General features: G+C 41.1%; 1 protein-coding gene across 7 annotated transcripts in view; it reads left to right on the top strand.

Annotated features, from left to right (window-relative positions):
- Positions 1-24,618, top strand: part of SON (SON DNA and RNA binding protein) — a 199,636-nt gene that overhangs the window by 126,082 nt on the left and 48,936 nt on the right. For 6 of the 7 annotated variants that reach the window (XR_013274367.1, XR_013274369.1, XR_013274368.1 and 3 more), the window contains exon 6: positions 5,994-6,173. Coding sequence is in view for 3 of the 7 variants with exons in the window: in XM_077479939.1 (XP_077336065.1) it covers positions 5,994-6,173 (180 nt within the window). In the remaining 4 variants the exon portion in view is untranslated. Of the gene's footprint in view, positions 1-5,993; positions 6,174-9,395; positions 12,889-24,618 lie in introns of those variants that run through there. The other variant, XM_077479941.1, reaches the window with a different exon arrangement.

The following is a 24,618-nucleotide window of genomic DNA, read 5'->3' as shown; positions in this document are numbered from 1 at the left end:
CCTCAAACATAAGGAATCTGAAGGTTGTGCTGCTAGCTTTGGCCTCATTGTCCTTATTCGTACATAGGTGCAGTTTCAGGGTTTCTACTCCAAACTGCTTTTGATCCCGAAGGGCAAACGCTTCCCTTGGTCTATTTTGGATCTTAAATCTCAAAATTCCGAAAGTCAGCTAGGTTGGTATTTTGCTTTCATCCAACATGGGCAATCTACTGGTTTCTTTAGGCTTCCAGGATGCTTCTTTGGTGTCCGTTTATGAAGCAGTGATCAGTGGAGATCCAGAGGATCGCCGCTGATCACAGCCCATAAACAGTTTATAAACCAGAGATAATCGGGGGAGAAGTGTTTGAACTTGTTCTCCCACCGATTATCTCCGCACACTGAGAATCCTCATTGACACAGTAACGGCCACTTTATGAAGCTGTGATCTCAGCGCTTCACTGGCGATCTGTGTCAGAATTCACACTCCCCGATTCACCAGCTCAGAGGTGGAGAACCGGGGAGTGAAGAGAGAATCTGGGGGGATCTGAGGAGGAAAGAGGAAGATGATTAACTTCCTTATGCCTCGTTCAGACCCCCCAACACTGTAACCATGTCCCCCTGTCATATTTATGTGTATATATATATATATGTGTGTGTGTGTATATACATAATATGTATGTATAATGTCTGTGTGTGTATACATGTGTATATATTATGTAGGGGGACTCTTTATTTCACTAACATTAATCACACCGTGTGTCAGTGTATTGAGCTGTGATAATTTATCACTGCTTAATAAATTGACATCTCTGTGTATCTGTGAATTTCTAGTACTGTAATCTCGTAAAGTCTCACGAGATTCCAGTATTAGGGGTCGTTCTCCAGTGTTGGAAGCGTTTGTAGATCACTTCACTCCTCCAAGGGTGAAGCGATCTACTCCGCTTCATAAAGTGGCACACAGAGGAGAAAGATCTCCTATGTGAATGCCGGAGAATGAAGCAGTGAATAGATTTCACTGCTTCATAAAAGGACACCTATGTACTTTCTCATCCTCCCCCACACCAGTGATTTTTGCAAAGATTTTTGAAAGTGATTCATCACTTTCTGTTTGTTGCCTTTTTAAAAAGAATTTAAGCCTGTCCAAGGCTCCACAAATCTCCACTGCTGCCTCCCTGTTTTGCCCTTGCTTCACTTTCAGGGTGTGTCCATTGAGGGTTACCTGATTGATCTGATGTTTGAAGGATTGTTCTGTCCAAGTACCCCTTAATCTCCAGAAGTCTATGTTGGATCTAACTCGCCACCTGAAATGCCCGGTGTTGCTCCTGGACATGCACCAGGCTTGGATCTTCTTTTCTCCGTAAGAGACCATGTCTCTTCACTCTCAAGTGCAGACTCTTCAGTTCAGAAGTCAGACTTGGTCAAAAGGAGAGCTTTCTTCAGCATTGACGTCTCATTTTATGGGGCTCCCGACAAGGATTCAGTCGACAACGTTATCAGAAGTCGCACAGCTCGAGAGGAGGCAGTCCTGATTCTGTCATGGGTGGAATGACACTTTTTGACCCTGACTGCTGTGCACATGACAACAGTGGAAAGATGATAGGTGGACTCAATTAGCTGTCAATGACTGGACACTGGGGAGTGATCCCTCTGCCTTGAGTTGTTTCAGGATATCTGAAACGGGTGGGGATGCTGGATGTGGATTTCCTCATGTCCAGATTTGTTGATTAACTAGACATGTCAAAGGACTCTTGGACCCTCACTTTGGATGCTCTGGTGATGTAGGGTCTTCTCACTGACCCTATGCCTTTCCTCCCATAAGGATCCTACCATGGCTGCTTTTCAGATGCAAGGTGGAGGGCGTTCCATCTATCTTGTCTTAAAATTTGCTCAGAAGAGCACGGTTCTCGTACTCCTGATGCAAAGTCTGTATCTAATTCCAGACCGTCTGTCTCAAGGACTGCCTTCCATCCTACTTCTCAGTCACTGGCTTTCACGTCTTGACTGTTTGAAGCCCAGTTTCTGAGGGATGGAAGCTTGTCAAACTCTGTCATTCCTAGGCTTCTCCATGCTAGAAAATATTTCTCTGGCGGTCTACCTTCCTACCTGGAAAACTTGCTTTGTGTAAACGGAGGATATCCCATCATTTGTGATGCTCTGTTGGATGTATCTGCTTTGGCGATCATCTTCCTGTACAAATTATATATAAAAAATATAGGGTCCAAGGCGCTACCTCAAATTATGTGAATTACTATATAGAGGAATTCCCTCCAGATACAGCTGTTCCCCGGGATCCTCTCAACCAACAAGGAGAGAAGCCCACTGCGTAGGGGGGCAAGGGAAACACCCAAAGGTATCCAATTTCTAATGGATTTATCAGAAATACCGAGGGCGTACAGAGAGTGCCCCCCTAAAACTATGTTCAAGAAATAAGTATATTGCGCTACAAGGGTACCAAACCAACAAAAACACCGTACATACAGATAACAGATCGTATGTAATGTGCGCTAGACCTATGTTTTATACCAAACACTATGTGTGCAATATACACAGTAGATAAGCTGGGATTACACACACCATACTATGCATACACTACACAGGGCCTTCACCTTTTTGCCTTTTTTGTATCCTTGTAATGTTTTTTTTTTTTAAACTGAGGATTGCTGGGAATAGGAGGGGTTATATGGGGTCCTAACAGTTCTGTTTTGCCAGTGTCCACTCAACATTAGCTGTATAGAACCAGTCATTTAGCACTGTGCCTATGTCCTGTACTGTTCTACCAAGAAACAGATTTTATAGGCAAGTAAAAAATTTCTGTTTTTTTTTTTTTTTTTTTAATTGTTGTTTAAGACCCCTTTCACATTGAGGGTGTTTTTCAGGTGCTTTAGCATGAGAAATAGCCTCTAAGCATCTGAAAACTGCCTCCCATTCATTCCAGTGTCACTTTTCACATTCGGATGGTGTGCTTGCGGGACCTTCTGAAAAGTCCTGCAAGCAGCATCTTTGGGGTGGGTTGGGAGTGCTGTATTTGGTGCCCCCAAAACGCCCTGCCCATTGTAATGAATGGGCAGCGCTTTGAAAGTGCCTGGAAAAGGGGAGTTTTTAACCCTTTTTTGGGGTTAAAAGTTCCCTGCTAGCTCCTCAAATGGGCAGCTTAAACAGCACTAAAGCACCGTAAGTTTTAGCGGTGCTTTAGCGCCATTTAAGCAATGCTTTTGAGCTGCTAGTGGGGTGTTTTTAGTGGGAAAGCACTCTTATTACTCTGTTGTTTGACTCATGGTTGTTGTATGTTATATTAGCAATAGAGTAGTATTAACCCCCAAACCAAAAATATAATTTAGTGGGGCTTGCCAGTCATTGGATATGGTGGCTGCATTACTTCAAATTTTTTAGGTGTTTATCCCTTTTTTTTTTTCTGATCTGTCCAGTAACACATCTCCTTTATTAAGGTGCCTACACTCTGGATAAAAGATCAATAGACACCTGTGGGCAGCAGCTCTGGCTATCTGGGGGGAAGAGCAGGGGAGATGGTCCAGGTTAGAGGACCTTGCCTATCAACACTTTGGAAGATTCGGGCAGTACGTCTGGCCCTAGAATCTTGGATGGTCAGACTACGGGACTGTCCTGTCAGGATTCAGTTTGACAAGGCCACGGCTGTAGCTTACATCAATCACCAGGGGGGCACAAGAAGTCCTGCAGCCCAAAAAGAGGTGAATCATGTTCTAGCTTGGGCAGAACACAACATTCCTTGCCTGTCGGCAATTTTCATTCCAGGAATAGAGAATTGGCAGGCGGACTAGAGTCGCCAACAATTATTTCCGGGAGAAGGGTCTCTTCACCTCGACATCTTCCTAGTGATATGTCAGAGAGGGGGTATTCCGGACATGGACCTATTCGCGTCCAGATTCAACAACTGTCATCAACTTTGTGTAGAGAACAAGGGAACAGATGCATTAGTCTTCCCATGGGATCATTTTTTTATTTTTATTTTTTTAACTGATCAATGCGTTTCCTCCAGTTCTGCTTCTTCTGCGCTTTGTCCACAGGATCAAGCAGAAAAAAAAGAAGGCGATTGTGGTGGCCCCAGCGGGGCCCAGAAGATCTTGATTTACTGAGATCATAAAGATGGCAGTAAGAGTCCTTCAGACTCTGCCATTATAGCCAGACTTTCTCGCACAAGGTCTGCTATTCCATCCTACCTTACAGACGAAAAATGTAACGGGCTTGACTTTTGAATCCCATTTTTTAACTTGGGTGATCTCCTTCGGTAGTGTCTACTTTGATTAATGCCAGGAAGCCGGCTTCCAGAATCATTTACTATAGAGTCTGGAAGGCATGTTTCTTGGTGTGGATCCAGGGGTTTGCACCCCAAGAAGTATGTCAATGGCAGGATCCCTGATTTTCTGCAAATGGGATCTGAAATGAAGCTGGCCTTGACTTCTATCAAGGGCCAGATCCCGGCCTTGTCAGTGTTTTTTTAATGGGCTCTTGCTTCCCAATCTTGGTGTGTAGCTTATTCAGGGGGTAGTGCAGATTTTTTTCCTCCTATCGAGGCACCTCCTAAATCCTTGGGATTTAAATTTGGTCTTATCGACTTTGCTGAATCAGCCGTTTGAGCCTTTACGAGAGAGTCCCGTGGTTCTTTTGACAAAGATAATCTTTCTGGTTGCCATTTCTTCTGCTAGACGAGTATCGGAACTAGCGGCTCTGTCTTGTAAAGAGCCATATTTGATCATGCATAAGGATGAGGTGGTTTTATGTCCTCATCCTGAATTCCTACCAAAAGTGGTAACAGGTTTTCATTTAAACCAAGATATTATTCTTCCTCCTTTCTTTGTACTGCCAGAGGGTCAGGCAGCGTCAAAATATACTATTTTCCAAATGGATTTGTCAAGTGATTGTTCAAGCTTCGACTTAAAATTCTTCCTTCTCATGTTGGAGCACACTCATCCAGGGCGATTAGTGCCTCTTGGGTGGTGCATCATCAGGCCTCTATGGCTCAGATCTGTAAGGCCGCGACTTGATCTTCGGTTCATACGTTTATCAGATTTGATCAAATCGATATTAAAGGTCATGAGGATATTGCCTTTGGGCACAGTATACTGCAGGCTGCAGTATGAGTCTTCTGGGCTCCTTTTTGCCCTACTTTTTTCTTTTTTTTTTATGTCTCCTTCCCTTCAGTTGCCATTGCTATGGGACATCCCACATAGTAAGTACTATGGCTCTGTGTCCCCTGATGTAAGAAAAGAAAACAGGATTTTTATAACTGCTTACCTGTGAAATCATTTTCTTTGATGTACATCAGGCGACACAGATACTCCCTTCTTGGTATACACTTGTATTGCTTGGCTACGAAACTGAGGACTCACAGTAGTGGGAGGGGTTATATAGGGAGTACACGTCTTGCCTTAGGGCGTGCCAGTGTCCATCACCTATCAGTGGCCCTATAACCCACATAGTAACTACTATGGCTCTGTGTCCCCTGATGTACATCAAAGAAAAGGATTTTTCAGTTAAGCTGTTATAAAAATCCTGTTTTCTGCTCCCACTGGCCACAGTCTTGCACCCATAAAGTTTGAATGACAGGTAAACTTGCTTTCTTTAGAAAATGTGGAAGCCCCTGGGCTAGCAGATTCAGGTACCCTAAAAAAAAAAATTGATGTCAAGCTCCAGCTGACACATTTTAGCAGTTACAGAAAATTAGTTTTGGTTACTGGCAAGATCACCAGTTGAAAATAAGAGCGCCTAAAGAAAACTAATGCCACCGTAACATCTAAAAATTGGTAAGCTGCAATAGAATGTGTTTGCTTTTCAGTTTAATTTTCAGTTTCACTTTAAGCATATTAAGAATATTACTTGAGCAACCCTATTTGTACTCCTATGTTTATCCTCCATTCTAATGTGTGAAAGTTGAGTCCAGGGTTTTAGTGATACCTAGATCTGTAAGTTCAGATTTGTTGCCTCATTCCTGATGGTAACTTTGTTGCAAAACTAAGATTTTTTTTTTTTTTCATTAGAATCCCAGCTTGAAGCCAGCTCCGAAAACTCAGGTAACTTTGACCAAGGAGTTTCCAGTATCTTCAGGATCTCAGCACAGGAAAAAGGAGTCCGATAAAGTGTACGGTGAATGGGTTCCTGTGGATAAAAAGACTGAGGAGGTCAAGGATGATGTTTTCACCAACACAGGTCCCTCACAGGTGATACATTATTTTTTTTCTTTGATACAGCTATACTTGTTTTAGTAACAATTTTGTTTACAGTTGCATAAATCCAGTTTTCACACATACTTAAAAAAAAAAAAAAAAAACTGTTACGTTGTTTTGGGCAAAAGACATTGTGTAAAGCTTTATATTCACCGTTCCAGTGCTACCTCATGGCACCTTCTGGTCCGCTACATCAAGAATACACATTGTTTCTGGGTATGGAGGAAATTTAGATCTCCCCTCTGGCCAAGCTTCTCTGCCCTTAAACTGTGGCGGCAACAGCATTGCCTCAAATTTCTTACACTTACTTTTTGGCTGTAACAAGGGAAAGGGGCAGCGATGGCGCACTGGAGAAGTGAAAATAAAGTGGTCAGGATTGGAATTTATGCTCTTTACTTTTTTTTTCTTCAAATTCTTTAAACTGTCCACAATACACAGAGCAATAAATAACATTCAACCAATATGCGTGAAGTGAATACAGAGTGGTCCTGATTTAGCATGAATTACATGGGCGACCTTTCCTCAACACCCAGCAATAACAAAATCTACAGAGCTTAAGATGGTATAGGTTGTTTCCTCTCTTGGATCAAGTAGTCACTGCCCCATGAATGCACGGGATTATGCTTTCAGTTTACCTTTAGTGGGCAAGATGGCAGCGTGTCTTTATAGAACAAATCATCTCGGAGCACAAAATCGGTATTGGTTGTATGAATAACCATTTTACAGTGATTTGCCAGCCTGCTTTATGCCTTTGGATGTTTTGGCATAATATAAGGGTTTTTTGGTTTGTAATGCTCAAATGATGTCAGACTGAGATGGATAAATGAAGAGCCACAATGGGGCTGAAAATGTTTTTTCCTGCAGAAAATGCTGTTCAGTTACCCTCTTGTGCCAAGGCCATAGTCAGATTAAAAGGGAGGATTAGTATTTGGATTCACTGTTCCTCCCTATCAGTAGCAATCATGTGACTAAAGGCTTTGGGCTTTTCAAGATTTTACAAACACTGGCGACAGCTTTAAAGTAGTTGTAAACCTCAGACATGAAATATAAACTAAGCATATCCCTCTATAGTGTGTACTTGTCTCAATTAAGAGCACGAAGTGTAATTTCTGGCTGCTGCTTCGTTCCTCTATCAGCATGAATCATTTCTGACAAGTTTTCATGATACCAAGAGAAAAATGGTGATGGGAGGGATCTCTGGCTAATTGACAGCCTCAGCTCTGTTCCTTTGTGAAGGGGGTGTCAACCTTTCCTTCCAACCAGTTTTCAGAGAAAATCCAGTACTACTTATGTAGGAGGATTTGATTAATCTCCTTGCATCACCTGAGGCCAGTCATTTCTTTGGGTATATGTAAGGGTTTACAACCACTTTAAGCAGTGTTTCCTCAGGAAACAGAAATTTCAGCTCCCTAGTTACTGTTTGTACACCCACCCCAGTAAAACAGCTAACCTACACTGTATTGCCAAAAATATTGGGACACCTGCCTTTACACACACATGAACTTAATGGCGTCTTAGTCCGTAGGGTTCAATATTGAGGTGGCCCACCCTTTGCTGCAATAACCGCTTCAACTCTTCTGGGAAGGCTGTCCACAAGGTTTAGGATTGTATCTATGGGAATGTTTGATCATTCTTCAATTTGTGAGGTCAGGCACTAATGTTGGTCAGGAAGGCCTGCTCGCAGTCTCCGCTCTAATTCATCCCAAAGATGTTCTATAGGGTTGAGGTTAAGTTCCTCCACCCCAAACTCACTCATCCATGTCTTTATGGACCTTGCTTTGTGCACTGGTGTGCAGTCATGTGAAAAATGGAAGGGGCCATCCCCAAACTGTTCCTACAAAGCTGGGAGCTTGAAATTGTCCAAAATGTCTTGGTATGCTGACGCCTTAAGAGTTCCCTTCACTGGAATTAAAGGGCCAAGTCCAACCCCTGAAAAACAGCCCAACACCATAATCCCCCCCTCCACAAAATGATTTGGAGGGGTAGCCCAATACTTGGCAGTATAGTGTGGATGAACGAGTTTGGGGTTTAGGAACTTGACTGTCCTGCACAGTCCTGACCTCAACCTGATAGAACACCTTTGGGATGAATTGAAGTGGAGACTGTGCCAAGGCCTTCTCATCCAACATCAGTGCCTGACCTCACAAATGCGCTTCTGGAAGAATGTTCAAACCTTCCCATAGACAGACTTCTAAGCCTTTTGGACAGCCTTCCCAGAAGAGTTGCAAAGGGTGGGCCAACTCAGTATTGAACCCTACGGAGTAAGACTGGGATGCCGTTAAAGTTCATGTGTTTGTAAAGGCAGAAGTCTCAAAACTTTTGACAATAGAGTATAGTTGGAGCTTTTAAATGTCGCCCACTTTAAGACCCCCGTCTGGCCATCCTATCATTATCTTCTCTCCTGCTGATTATTTTGCCTTTGCCAAATAGCAGTATTGGAATCCACATTGGACATCCTATGGTAAATGTTGCTCAGAAATTTCCACATACATGGAGACAAACCACTTCCAGTTTATCATAACCCAATTCCTGAGTAGACTGGGAAGTTTTGTCCTGGTTGGAATGTAGTATGTCTGCAGCAGTTTTCCCAGTGAGGTTTATTCTAGGTATTTGGAGGTTGCTGGTGTGCTGAATCTCCTTGCTAGTGTAAGAGCTTGTAGATTGCATTTCACACTGATTTAAATAAAAAAATAATTATGCATTGTACAGTTGCCTGTTAATTTTGTTCTGAGGGATTAGCAGATTTAAATCTAGAATGCAGAGCTGTGTGTCATTTAGTGATGCAACTTGCCATATAAAAATGTACGTAACATGCATAATTCTATTGTCTGCATTTAACATAAACCTTGCGTGTACATGGCTTTTGTAGTTATAACTGAGATCTGTAGGAGTTTTCTTCACTTCTGACAATCCAATTTTGCACATACAATATTGATGATCTCCGTACATAGGAATGTAAGAGCAGCTGAATGAGTGACTAAGTTATAGAGTAGTGAAAATAAACTGGTCGTTGATGTGTAATCTAATGGAACAGCCTGTGAAGCTGGTGCGGAGTAAGCATTCAGCTTTTCTTGAATTTTGGCAAATTCTACAATCACTGAGCCTAAGGTGCACTTGAAATGAAATGCCTCCCTAGTGTTTTATTTTTCTTAATTTATTTGTCGTTCATACATTTATAAATCCAGCTTTGCTATATGGCGTTTTCTTGTTTTACAGTTCTAGAATTGTTTGAGGAAGGTGGATTAACCACACTTATATACCTGTTGCCAAACCAACGTACTGATGGGCTGAGACCCTCCCTTCTTTAATGGCCTCACATGGACATAATGCTTCCAGATCGTGAGTTGTGATTGGTTGCAAACTGGTCATTAAAGAATACTAAGGACTGATTCCTAACGGCTACATCAAAAGCAGAGACTACCAGGCCCCAGATGTGCAGAAACTGTATGGTTCTACAAACAATGGACATATAAATATTTTTTTATTAATTTTTTTTTTTTTTTCTTTCTGTTCAAAGTTTTAAGTTTGTTTCACAGCTCTTCAAGTAAACCTGTTGTGGCCCTGAATTCCCAAAAAGACAGAACAAAGGCGCAATGACTTTAATACTTTAAATAGAAGAGCAATGTAACATAACTGCCGTTTTAATCAGAATAAATGGGGTTTGACCTTTTTTGGGCACCTGCTTTATCACCCGATGCTTGTGTGCCTATGCCCAGAATGAATATAATCCTGTACATGGAATATTTCAGGTTCATGCTTTGCATGGATCAACAAATGAGTTCCTCCTAATAGTGTATAGATTTTGCGCTAAAATTTAGAAAGTGCTGTCATTTTTATATTTTGCGTTAATTAAAAAGACAGCTATTTTGCTTTATATGTATATAGCCATGTCTGCATTTTAAAAATAAATTTTCTGTTTCTAGTTGAGTTTCAGTTTTCAAACATGCTTTATGGACACCATTTGAATTTGAATAAAATTGGTGCCAATGCCTCCAGTGTATGCAGCTCCATTTAAATTCCCTAGTGTCTGGGACCCTTTCAGGGGTCTTTTTGTAATTCTCTTTCTTCAGGCCCTATGGTTAAATCACACTGTATGTTAATATGCATTATCAATTAAAAACGTTTTTAAAACAAAGATGTTTTAAGATACACCAATGGTCGCCAGCTCTCTAGCGTAAAGTAATGTGATTTTTGAAAGAGGATTTTTTTTTTTCCTACTGTGCATGTTGTCTGCTAAACTTTGTTTCGCAAGTCCTGCTTTATAATGCTCTAATGTCAGACGGCAGTGTCTTGCCACCTTTCTCAAGTGTCAAACTTAATAGCAATATTGTTTTTTTCACAGCATTATGCTTATAGCTGCACAGTTTAACTTAAGAGAAAAACTATGTCTAAATTTGGTATTGGGAGACTTTAAAGGTTATAATTTTCTTCTTGTAAAAAAAAATGTCCCAGTGTGTTACTAGGACAGCTTAAACAATATGTTCTGCCTCTTTCTGGGTTAAAAAAAATTTAAATATTCAAATTGATCTTTTCCCCCTTGAATTGCATGAAAAAATGTTTTTCAGGACTGCAGAATAGCTCCAAGGTGGAGGACACCACAAGAACTTGTTTCTTGTTTTAAATTGAAGATCTACAGAATATCTCTAATGTTCACCTGAAGAATCATGAAGTCTTTCAAAATAAGGGAATAGATAACCTAGTTGCCACGTAAAAAGGGGGGAAATTATTTACAGTTTGTTAGTATCAAGTCAGCTTCTACCTAATTTAACATCTTCGGTTTTCCAGAAGAAACGATCCAACCATGGGAGGGTTAAGACACTTCAGCGTCATGATGCTGTAATACATAGTGAAGGGTTCCATGGCTTGTTTAAATGCTGAAATCTAATTTTGTTTAATATAGTTTTCACTCATCCACGTTACTTTATTTAAAGGCAGTGAAGTTCTGACACTCAAAATGATTAAGCAAATTCAATGCAAGGAGCACGTTGAATCCTCTGTTGGACAGTGTCACTTGGTAATCCTAGAGATTGTTTCCATAATCAACTTTCCAATTGTGTATATTAAAAATCAAGCTATAAGATAATTTACTGCCAACAAATATAGTCCCCCTTATTCTTTGAACCAGCCTTTCTCAACTGTTTTGACACGGAGGAACTTTTCAAATGAAAGGTGTATTGGCTCATCTGTTTAAAAATTAGTTTTTAGTAATCATGATGGAATTTAAATCTGGTCTCTTCCCCCTTACATTGGTCCATGGAGAAGTGCCTCCTTACATTGGTGGTCAGTAGCGAAGGGGCTCATTAGAGTTGTGGTTAGTAGAGGAAGGACCACTTTGCAATGGTAATCATTGGGATAAGGGCCACCTTACATGGGTGGCCAGTAGTATGAATGCTTCTTACATTTGTGGTCAGTGGGAGGATACTCAAATGATGGTCAGTGAAAATAATGCTCACCTTACAAATGGGTAAAAAGGTCATTTGTGTTTCTGGTTACATACCTGAGTGACAGAATTTAGTTTTTGCTCAAGGAACCACTAGCAACCTCTGGAGGAACCCCTAGGGTTCCACAGAACCCTGGTTGAGAAAGGCTGCCATACACTGTAGAGGTGTCCAGCGAATTGTACAATTGCTTTGATGTAGTACTGCACAAATGTATAAAGTTATTAACCCTCTGCTTTGTCCTGTGTCAAGATAGTCCTGCATTGCTAGGATTGAGATGGCCTTTGCTTAAGTAAGGATTCTTCAAGAATCAAAAGTATATGCTTTTCTGTACAGTTTCTGACATACAGGTAACATCTTTACAACGTAAAAAAAAAATATATGAAAAGCTGTTTTTAAGGCATTTTAGATGATATTGTTTGTGTAATCCCTCCACTGCCAGAGAGATTTGCAGTGCCTTGCACTATGGAAACTTCTGGTAGCCTGGCAGTTCCAGCTGTCTGTAAATATGTTTCTATTGTAAATTGATGCAGTTTAAGGTCTGACACAGCTGTACATACATGTTGTTATGTTAAAATGTAAAAAAAAAAAAAAAAAAAAAAAATAGTTGAATAATGGGCTGATTCTGAGTGTGCTTTTCAAATTCCGCAAGAATATTGTCCTATTTTTACTTGGATGTGATCTTTCTTTTGTGAAGTCCTGTTTCGAGTAAACAAATTTTGCCCTATATTTGTTTTTTCCTTTGTCTACATACAACCTTTAACAGCTGCAACTGCAAGTTTTTGTGTTATTTTTTTTCAACTTTTTCCATCTAGTTTTGTCCATGTTTTGGAGAGTTATTTCACAAAGATAATCTTTTAATACTCATGTTGACTCTGGTTGTCTGATGTTACTTTGTAATTTAGTTGTTTTCCAAGCAAACAGCTTTTTAAAAGGACAAGAATTAATGACTTACTTTTTTTGGGTTTGGGCCTCCTGATTTGCTGTTCATGGTTATTTTGTTGGGGTAACTGGTTTATATAGATTTGTATACAAATGAAAGCCACCTTTTTTGATTTGGATGTCCGTGACTAAACTTGCAACTTGTAGATTGTTTATATCCAACAAAAAGTCAACCTAAGCCAACATCGGTATATTCAGTAATAGTATGATAATGATAATAGTAGGGAAAACATTGTCAGACAGCAAAGAACACCTACTTGTAAATGTTGATTATTTTTTTTTTTCTTGGAAATGTAATTTTCATTATGAATAAAGAAATAGTCCAAATATTTTTTGTATTTACCAGGCTCTTTCTTTACCAGAGAACACAGTTGGGGTGAGGGGGGTCATTTTTGTAAATGACAATTTTAGTTTCTGTTCTTGTTGCCAACATATATCTTGACTGTTTATGGAACATGACACATAAGTTAGAAACAAGTTGGGCCTTAGATTAGGTTTTATTTAATGTTACAGATTAACCGCCCTTTCAGTACACATCTGTCAGCTATTATTGTCCTTGTTTGCGCAAAATAATGAATGTTTCTTTACTTGAAGAGATCGCTGTTTCCACCCAACTGGAGTTGCAGCCTCCTGGCTTTTACTTGTACCTTTTGAAGACGCCAACACTGGCTGCCAGCGAATGGAGCTTTTGGAGACCAAAAAGGGTCTGTGCATTGTGCTGAAGATAGTAAGCCGTCTCCCGTGAGCTCATTGTTGCTTTTGCAGCTATACAATGAACAAAAAATCTGCAGGCTGTCGGCTGTTTGGAGGAAAATACAGTTATCCCTTTAATTGGGATGGCCATACACTATTCGAATATCGGCCGGTTCAGCATGCATCGGCTGAGATTTGAAGCATTAATGGGCAGGTTAAATGTACCAATTTGATTAACTTGGGTACAACCAGCTTGCCGGATTTGCTTCTCATTATTGCAAACGGCTGCTATAGCCACTAGTGATAATCGCTGCCTCTGCTGGGAGTAGACTATAGCTCGGCAGAAGGGATTCCCCCTGTCAGCACTGTGTTGATGGGAGAGTCGTGCACTTTTCTTTCCTGCAACCTGTGGTGTAAGGGCTGCCTTAATTTGTTTTAGCAACCTGTAAGAAAAATGACAATTGAAGGGTCTGCTCTGAAAGTGTAATTACCCTTTAAGGTTTGTTTTGGATTCGTTATTGGAATATGAGAGTTCCCCATCCTAGTTTCCTTTTTCCTTATTTTTTTTTCATTAGTGTATTTTTTTCTAATATTTGCTTGTTACAAAGCCAAGGTCTGCTTCCTGCTCTGCTGTTACAGTGGCAGTGCGTTACTGTATACCTCTGGAATCTAAAAATAGGCTGTTTAGTGTACAGTACTCTAGCAACTTAATATTAAGAAGTTGGTTTAGAACAATTTAAGTTACAATTTTAAAAAGTCTACTCACCCCTGTTAAAACGTCAAGTTTATGTGATGTAAAAAAATGAGACAAAACTAAATAATTTCAGAACTTTTTCCACCTTTTAACTGGTTCCCAACTGCCTCACGTATACTGCAGCACAATGGCTCTTCTGGGCAAAACCCCGTATGGGTACGTCCTTCCCTTTAAGAGCGGCCAGGGGGCGCGCACGTGCTGCCGCATGGCAGGGGACCCGATGCTGTGGCCGGCAGGCTTGATCTATGCCGATCACGTGCACAAGAGCCATCATCGGGATGTGTGTGTGTGTGAACACACAAATCCCTGTTCTGTCAGGGGAGAGGAGACATATCCTTCCCACTGAGTAGGAACAACAATATGTCGTTCCCCCCTCAGGGAGTCCTATCCTCATACAGTTAGAACACATCTACGGAACACAAATTTAACCCCTTGATTGTCCTAGTGTTAACCCCTTCCCTACCAGTGACATTTACACAGTAATCATTGCATATTTATAGCACTGCTCGATGTATACATGTCAATGGTCCCAAAAATGTGTCAAGTGTCCAATCAGTCCGTCGCAGTACCGCAAACAATTGCAGATCACCATCATTACTTGTACAAAATTAAAAATGCCATAAATTTTTCCCATAGTTTGTAGACACTATAACATTTGCGCAAACCAATCAATATACGCATATTGCAATTTTTTTTCCAAAAATATGTAGAAAAATATATTGGCCTAAACTGATTTTTTTAAATTTTTTTTTTGAATTGGGGTATAATTTATTATAGCAAAATGTATAGCAATTTTTTTTTATTTTTTATACAAAAAATAAATAAAAATTAGAGGTGATCAAATACCACCAAAAGAAATATTTTTGGGGGTGAAAAAAGGACTCAAGTTTTGTTTGGGTACAGCATTGCATGACTGCGCGATTGACAGTTGGCGACGCAGTGCCAAATTGTAAAGTGCTCTGGTTAGGAAGGGGGTAAAATCTTCTAGTGCTGAAGTGATGTGCTCTATAAACTGTACAACTCAATTAAAAAACAAACTGAAGTCTTTTTGGGGGGGGGGGAATAAAACAAAAAAAATAAAATGCGATTGCATAAGTGTGCACACCATCTTATAATTGGGGATGTAGCTATGTTCAGAATTAAGCAATCCTATTAAAACTCATGTTAGATAGGAGTCCGTACACGCCATCGTTTAAAGTGTCTCTGATTGACTCCAAATAAAGTTCAACAGTTCTACTAGGCCTTTTCTGACATTTTCTTAATCTCAACCTACAGCAAAAGTCATGGTCTGCAGAGAGCTTCCAAAGCATCAGCGGGATTTCATTAAGGTATTAGTCAGTAGAATGGGTCCAAAAGAACTTCCAAGGTATTAGATATACCATGGAACACAGTGAAAACGGCCATCAAGTGGAAAAAATATGGTCCATCGGTAGCATTACCAAGAACTGGACATCCCTCCAAAATTGATGAAAAGACAAGAAGTGGTCAGGGAGGCTGCCAAGAGGCCTAAAGCAACATTAACCACTTAAGCCCCAGGAGTATTTTCCCCCTTACTGACCAGGCCATTTTTTGCGATACAACACTGTGCCGCTTTAGCTGACAATTGCGCAGTTGTGCAACGTTGTACCCAAACAAAATAGATTTCCCTTTTCCCCCACAAATGGTGCTTTCTTTTGGTGGTATTTGATCATCTCTGCGTTTTATTTTTATTTTTTGTGCTGTAAACAACAAAAGCGGCAATTTTGAAATGAGCAATATTTTGTACCTTTTTGATGTAATAAATATCCCCAAAAAAATGTAAACAAATTTCTTCATCAGTTTAGGACAATATGTATGCTACATATTAAAAAAAAATCACAAAAGGCGCTTATTGATTGGTTTTGCGCAAATGTTATAGCGTCAACAAAATGGCGGATAGATTTGTCATCTTTATTTTCTTACTAGTAATGGTGCTATCTGCATTTTTTTTTTTTATCGGGACTGCGACATTGCAGACAGATCGGACACTTTTTTGGGACCGTTGACATTTATACAGCGATCAGAGCTAAAAATAGCCACTGATTAATGTATAAATCTCATTGGCAGTGAAAGGGTTAACAGAGCAATCAAGGAGTTGACTGTTTTCCCTAGATGTGTTTATAACTGGGGGGGGGGGGTGTGTGACTGGCTAGGGGAGGAGACATCTCATTGTTCCTACTCAGTAGGAACACACAATCAGTCTCTACTCCCCTGATAAAACTGGGATTTGTGTTCACACACAGATTCTCATTCTGTCCGGAGTGATCGCGGGTACTTGGCGGACATGGCACCTGTCGGGCACACACAATGGCTCTAGGGACACGCTGTGTGCGCGCCTGCTATAGCATCTCAAAGAGCCTACGTATAGCTATGACGATTTGTGCAGCCGCGCCATCCTGCCACAATATAACTGGCGGCTGGTCAGCTAGCGGTTAAAGGAGCTGCAGGAATATCTGGCAAGAACTGGCTGTGTGGTACATTTGACCACAATCTCCCAAATGCATGTGGGAAAATGTGTTCTGGTCTGATGAAACCAAGGTTGAACTTTTTGGCCAGAATTCCAAAATATGTTTGACGCAAAACCACTACACGCCATGAAATGAACACAATACTCGCCATGAAGCATTGTGGTGGCAGCCTCCTGCTTTGGGGGTGTTTTTCTTCAGCTTGAACAGGGGCCTTAGTCAAAGTAGAGGGAATTATTAACCATTCCAAATACCAGCCAATGATGGCACAAAACCTTCGTGCTTCCACTAGAAAGCTGAATGTGAAGAGGAACTTCATCTTTCAGTATGAAAATTACCCAACGCATACATCAAAATCAACAAAGGAATGGCTTCACCAGAAGAAGAGTAAAGTTTTGGAATGGTCCAGCCAGAGCCCAGACCTGAATCCGATTTGAAAATCTGTGTGAGCTAAAGAGGGCTGTGCACAGGAGATGCCCTCTCAATCTGACAGAGTTGGAGTGTTTTTGCAAAGCGCAGGCTAATCTTGCCAAGTCAAGATGTGCTGTGCTGATACTCATATCCAAAAAGACGGAGTGCTGTAATAAAATCCAAAAGATGCTTCAACAAAGTATTAGTTTAAGGGTGTGCACCATAATCAACCATAATATTTAATTTTTTTTTATGTTTGCTTCCATCCACCTAAAAGATTTCAGTTGTACAGTTTAATGGTGGAAAATTCTGAAATTATTTCTTTTTTTTTTCTTTTTTTTTTTTTTTTTACATCACAGAAACCTGACATTTTAATAGGGGTATGTAGCCTTTTTATAGCCACTGTATCTTACCTTTTGTGTGACTGATGCTTTGCCCAACCCACCCCCTATTGGCTACCCCAATCTCTAGGTCTGCTGGTAGTTTTGACCAGTGTTTCTCAATTCGTCCTCAAGGCGCCCCAACAGGTCATGTTTTCAAGATTTCCCTCAGATGAAATGGCTGTGGTAATTACCAAGGCAGTGAAATTGATCAGATCACCTGTGCAAAATAAAGGATAGCCTGAAAACATGACCTGTTGGGGCGCCTTGAGGACTGGAGTTGAGAAACACTGGTTTTGACAAATACCTTCCACTGAAAGTAATCTCTGCTTGGGTATTTCTATGCTCCATCTTTTCAGGTTTGACTTTTTTTTTTTGTTTTTTAAGATAACAGCTAGTGTCTACTTTTTTTGAGTCTGTTTCCACAGTCAATAGCATGGGATTTAGACAGGCACAAGCAACGCTTTTTGGTCCCTGGAATATGCTGCTCTGCCTCGAAAGCAAACTATAATGAATGTAAGTTACAGATTATTTTGATTCAACTGTTGAGTTGCAACCATTTACCAGAATAAGCCACCGCTATATTATGTTTTCACACAGTCTGAGGAGAGGGGTCTGTATGCAGAGGGGATCAGCAAAACACAGTCGTCATATAATGTTACCAAGCATGAAGAGTATGTGTGGGTAGCCTTAAGGCTACAGTCACACTGGCTGGTGCAGTTAAAGGAATCATTCTGCTCTGGCCATTGGCCCTGTTTATTATGATAGGTGTTCGCTGCTCAGCCAGCGATTTACCTGTGGTGATCACTGCTGGATGCACACAGGAACTACCGCTATCATTCACACTGGCCATATATGCCAGTGGGAATGTAGCCTAAGTTTTTCCCCACCGTAGAATGCTCTACTTTTTAGCTGTGCTACAGCTTGGAATTAAAGTGTCTAACTATACATACTTTTACCTTAGGGGTCCATTTACATGTTTCCATTCTGGTGCATCGTTTTGTGTGTTGCATTGAAGAGAGCCCATTTATTTTGAATGGACAGCCAATGCACTACAATGGACAATTGGCCATACAGCATTTTTACTGATGAAGCGTGCCTCATTGACCAGTAGTCCATTACCATGAATTGTGATGGGCTGGAACTCTTGCATTGGGGCTGCTTTGGCCTAGTGTGTTGAGCTACTTATTCAAAATGAGTTGCACCACTAACTGCAAATGTGTGTTCATTGACCATGCATTTGTGTAATAAACTGTTACTGCAATGTATCGAAACAGATGCGTACAACCCCTATTGCAAAAAGTTATGTTGTGAAAAATCTACACAAAACAGAATGAAATGATTTGCAAATATAAACCCATATTTTATTCATAATAAAGAAAATCTAAGCAAGCGTTTTAATCTGAGAAAATCTAACATTTCAATAGCAGCAATACATTGCAAAGAAGTTGGGACAGAGCCATATTTACCTTGTTGCATCCCTTTAACACTGCAAACATCTGGGAACTGAGACCAGTTGCTGGAGTTTTGGGAGAGGCTGTAAAAACCAAATTCCTCAGAGTGGGACTTTAATGAACCAAAAATGCTCGGATTAGGGACTTTTATAAAATTACAAATCAATACCATAGCAACAAGAATCATACAATTGAAACACATTATTATGATGAGAACAGACGTGGACAAACTATTCGAAAAAACCCTACTCAACTGTCGTAAAGTTTATTTGGGCTTTTTTTTCCTCAGTTGTTTGTGCTCCCTGTCCTTATCATAATCCTGTGTTTCTAGTGTATTAATCTTGTTGATATGATATTGATTTGTTGTAATTAGTAATATTATAAAATTCTCTACTCCCCAAGCGTTTTTGGTGCATTAAAGTCCCACTCTTTGAGGAAATTGGTTTTTACATGTTGTACTAGGGATGTGGACTTGAACCAGTTTTTTTTCCGATTAGTTGGCAATAACCTTTTTGCACTGGAAAAGGATGTTGCCGCGTTCTTGCCTGACAAAGGGTTCTAACTGCTCAACAGTCTTGGTTTTCCTTTGTTGTGTTTTTTGTTTCAATATACTCGAAGTATTTTTCAGTTGGTGAAAGATCCTGACTGCAGGCAATCTAGTTAAGCACCCATACTTTTTGCTACAAAGCCATGTATACAGTATGTGATTTAGCACTGTCCTGCTCAAATATGCCAGATTTTCCCTGAAGACATTGTCTTAAGCTTTCTACTTTTTCTATTGTGAATAAAATATGGGTTTGAAATTTGCAAATCATTGCATTGTGTTTTTATGAAAACTTGACACAGCGTCCTAACTTTTTTGGGATTGTATAAATGAGCCCTAAATGTACAGTCATAGCCAAAAATATTGACACCCTGCATTTATCGGTTAATTCCCCAATTCGCCCAGAAAATTGTTGCAATTACAAATGTCTAGTCATTCTCATGTTTTGTATTGGTATGACTCACAGTGGAGAAACAAAAAGCCAAATCTTACGTTGAAATTGCATGCAAAACTCCAAAAATGGTCTTGAGGTGGACTTGACACCTTCTCAAAATTGTAAGAAATGATTGCCTTCCAGGGTTGGGATGCTCCAGTAATTTGTAATAACTTACCTGCATCAATAGGTGCTGACAATATAGAAATCACATCGGCAACCAGTTAAAATAGTGAAAAATTGACCCAACCTTTCTTTTGTGTGTCTGTGTGCCACACAAAGCATGGAAAAGAGAGAGTAGCAAAGAGTTGTCTGAGGAATTGAGAACAAAAATTATGGAAAAGAATGGACAAGCTCAAGGTTACAAGTCCATTTCCATAGATCTTAATGTTCTTGTCGCACTGTGCGTAACATTGTCAAGAAGTTTGCACCCAATGGCACTGTAGCTAATCTCCTGGACGTGGATTACAGAGAAAAATTGATCAAAGGATTGCTCAATTGTGGATAAAGAACCTTAAAGCTGACCTTCAGGCACAGGGTACAACTGTGTCACCTCGTACTATACATTGCCATTTGAAATAAAAAGGGCTGCTATGGTAGGAGACCCAGTAGGACCCCGCTGCTGACACAAAAACACAAAAAAGCCAGATTGGAGTTTTCCAAAACTTACCTGAGGAAGTCAAAATCCTTTTGGGAGAATTTGCTGTGGACAGACAAAACACAATTACAGCTTTTTGGTAAAGCCCACCGGTCTAATTTTTAAGCAAAATAAGGCTACAAAACTACTGTTTTGAGATCTTTCCACAGATACTGTATTGGATTTGGAATTGGGCTCACTGCTGGCCAGTTCCGTACAATCCAGTGCTTTGCCTTAAACCATGTCTCCATCAGAGGTCATGGGTCATACAGCAGACAATGACCCAAAGCACCCAGAAATTGTTTAAGGCAAAGCACTGGAGTGTACTGAACTGGCCAGCAGTGAGTCCAGTTGTAAATCCCATAGATCATTTGTGGCAAGATCTCAAAACCGTAGTTGAGAAAAGCAACACTTCCAATCTGAGAGACCTGGAACAGTTGGTGAAAGGAGTGGTCAAAAAATCCAGTAGAGATGTGGAAGACTCATTGATGGTTACATTAAGCTATTGGATTTCAGTAATTTTTTCCAAGAGGTGTGCCACCAAATGTGAAATTGATGGTGTCGATAATTGTGTCCAGTCCGTTTTTAAAGTTTTGCATGGAATGTGTCAGATTTGGCTTTTTTTTTTTCAGTTTTTTTGTCATACTAATATAAACAAAAGAAACATGAGAATGACTAAACATTTGTAATTGCAACTTTCTGGGTGAAGTGATGCTTTATCTGACAAATGCAGGGGTGCTAATATTTCTTATCGTACATCACGGGACACAGAGCCATAGTAGTTACTATGTGGGTTATAGGCCACCTTCAGGTGATGGACACTGGCACACACCCTAAGACAAAATTGCACTCCCTATATAACCCCTCCCACTACTGGGAGTACCTCAGTTTTGTGGTGTTAACGAGTAAAGATGTGCTCTGCTGAGCTCCACTGGAGCAATCCTTGCTGGGGCTAGGCATGCAGCCGGATCCATTCAAAGCGTATTTTTGGCCAAATCGAATGGTACCCGGGCCTCGTATACGAAGAAACAAGGTCTTGACTGTAATGCTTCTCTTTTAGAGAGCTGGACCCCGGCATCCAGTACTTTTTGGTATTAAGGCCATAAAGTTTTACTGGGGGTGGTGCTATTACAGGTCCAGGATTGTGGGTTTCCTTGAGGATCCCCAGCTCCTGAAGGTTTAACTGAACACACCGTGAAGGGTGAAGATTGGGTCTGTTGGTTTACTACAGAAAACCCTGGAGCGGGAAAGGTAAGTGAAGTTTTTTATAAGAAATTTTTAAAGCTTTTTCTTATGACTGTCTCCTTTAATTTAGTAAATGTTGTCATGCCTTTGTGCCACCACTGGGGGCTGTATAGAGCACTTGGTGTCTCTTGCTTCTCAGAGAGCTCACAATGTGTCCAGGAAAGAGCAGTTTTCTCTTCCTCCAGCTGGCAGCAGACCTCTGTGAAATCTGGGGGGGTTTTGCCTCCCCACCAGACACCCTATGGCTGTTCCCCCCCCCTCTTCTCGGGGAAGGAGCAGTTAAAAATAAAAAGACTGAAATGGCTTGGTGGTTCCAACCCCCCCCTCGCCATTACTGCCACTCTTCCTGCTGATCCCATAGGATCAGAGCCCACGCTCACGCAGGAAAAACTTTTTTAAAAGAGAGAGGAAAGGCTGGAGGTGAAGGGGGCGGGGCTTAGCACAGCGCTGGCGTCCTCCAGCGTGGGAAGGGGTGTTTTAAAAGGCACCCTTGTTGATGTTGCAAGCTGCGGAGGGATGCAAGAGTGAAGGTGACATGCGATAGGTTTTTGGTAACGCAGGCATTCCTTTTGACACATTTACTACTGCATCAGGCTGAGCAGTAATAGCAGCAGCAGAGCTGGACTATTGCTCAAGCAGTGGATGCATTCCTTCTGGTAGTACCTCTGCTTTGTGCATAGACTATGGTCGCAAGGGGGGCGGGGGGGGGTTCAAAACGCCTAAAAAAAAAAAGGGCTCTAGGAGGACTGTAGTCGCATGGCAGCCTGGAACCATCTCAAAAAAGATGGCTTCCTCCCCTGAGAAGTAATATGGATGGTCAGAGGTGAGCCATCAGGAGGGCCAAGTGTTGCAGCTGCTCGTAACACTGCAGCTCCTGTGTATATTACTAAGGAGGTTTTTTCTCTTCAACAGTTTTAAGTTTGGAGCAAAAAATGTATGGTTTAGTCGCATCTCAGTGCGACTATGCTTGGCAGTTCCCCGTCCATTGCGCAGGACCCTCATGCTGAGGAACAAGGGACGAGAGATGACAAATTTCTCTCAAACGACCATGAAGAGGCTGATGTCTCCTCTTCCAGAGAACCTAATATGGAAGGATCAAGTTCGCAGGAAAGGTCGTTGGTACAATCTCTCACTGAATTGGTCTGCTCCACATTTTTACTGCCAATAACGAAGTCAGTTGATGAGCCCACTTCTGGTTTGGGTTCACTAAAGCCTCCCCAATCTGTTCATGCTTTTCCTATCCATTCATGGCTGAAAAAGCTGTTTATGTATTCTGAGTGAGAGCACCCAGAAAAACAGTTTTTCCCTCCAAAAAAGTTTTCAATACTTTATCCTTTGGAGGAAGGGTTCTATAAGAAAGAAACAAGGAATTCCAGCAACTGACGCTGCTATATACTCTGTAAAAAAAAAAAAAAACTGACTTGTCCAGTAGACAATGCTCATATGCTAAAGGATCCAACAGATAAGAAGTTAGAATTTCTTTTTAAAAACTCTTTCGCTCACAGGTTCTGTCGTTCAGCCTGCACTGGCAACTATCGGAGTATCTCAGTCCTTAAAGGACCAGCTTATAGAGGTAGTCAAGGTTATTCCTGATCAGCAGGCCCAGGATTTGGCTGGGATATCAGAAGCGTTGGGTTTTACAGTAGATGCTATGAAATTCTCTTCTCCAGGCCTCACGGCTCATGCTAGGGTTGGTACATGTGCGTATAATCCTGTGGTTGAATTGGTCAGCCGAAGCGTATTGCAAAAAGCTCTTGGCCAGTTTCCTATTTCATGGTGAAAGGTTATTTGGAGATGATCTGGATAAGTATATCCAAAGAAGTTTATACATTTTTCTTCTCCAGTGCCAAGGGCATCAGCCTCCAGCCAGTCACGATTCCCTCCACCGTCAGGTTCAAGAGGTAAGCCTCAGGGTCAGTCCCAGGGCCAAAAGAGGACCTGGGGGAGGAAACCCACAAAACAAAATAATAAAGCCTCCTCATGAAATGGCGCGCTTGAATGGGGGGGGGAGGCTTCTACCTTTTTCAAGGGTCTGGCAGGAACAAATGTCAAGACAGATGGGTGGCTTCCTCAATTTCTCTAGGTTACAAATGAGTTCCGAGAGTTCTCATGTCCTCGTTTTCTCAGATCAAACATTCCCAGAGATCCAGTGAGAAAGATCTCGTTCTAGCTTTGGATCATTTCTAGTCTCAGAGTGATATCGGTGGTCCCCTTGGAAGAGCAAGGATCAGCGTTTCATTCAATCCTTTTCACAGTTCCAAAACCAAACGGGGATGTCAGACCCATTTTAGATCTCAAAGATCTAAACCAGTTTTTGAATATCTGTTCCTTTCGCATGGAGTCAATCCAATCAGTAGTCTCCATCCTACAAGGGGGAGAATTTCTGGCATCAATCGACATCAAGGATGCTTATCTCCATGTGCCAGTTTTCTCCGCTCACCAGAAATTTCTATGCTTCGAGGTAGAAAATGTTCATTTTCAGTTTGTAGCTCTGCCTTTTAGCCTAGCTACTGCACCTTAAGTGTTTACAAAGGTCCTAGCTCCTCCTTTAGCCAGGTTAAGGGCTCAAGGTATAACGATACTAGCCTACTTAGACGATCTACTTTTGATAGATCAGTCGGTAAACCGCTTAAACCAAACTTTGGTCACCACAGTCAGCTACCTTGAATACCTAGGTTGGATTCTTAGCCTAGAGAAATCCTCCTTAAAACCGTCAAGGAGATTGCAGTACTTGGGGCTGATCAAAGGTACAGTTTAGAAGGAGGTGTTTTTGCCCCAGGAAAGGATTGGTTCCATAAAAGAACTGATTCAGTTGGTCAAAACCAAGAAGAATCCTTCTATTCGACTTTGCATGAAGTTATTGGGAAAGATGGTGGCTTCTTTCGAGGCCGTTCCTTATGGGTAGTTTCATTCAAGATGCTGCAAAACAGTATCCTGTCAACTTGGAACAAAGTCCAATCGCTGAACTTCTCAATGCGTTTTATCCCCCAGTGTGCGTCAGAGCCTCAATTGGTTGATATCCAGG

Source organism: Lithobates pipiens, unplaced genomic scaffold, assembly GCF_037356315.1.
Source record: "Lithobates pipiens isolate NorthernLeopardFrog02 unplaced genomic scaffold, aLitPip1_a1.2 Scaffold_16, whole genome shotgun sequence".
NCBI classification, from domain to species: domain Eukaryota; kingdom Metazoa; phylum Chordata; class Amphibia; order Anura; family Ranidae; genus Lithobates; species Lithobates pipiens.
This window is presented reverse-complemented; position numbering and strand designations above follow the sequence as displayed.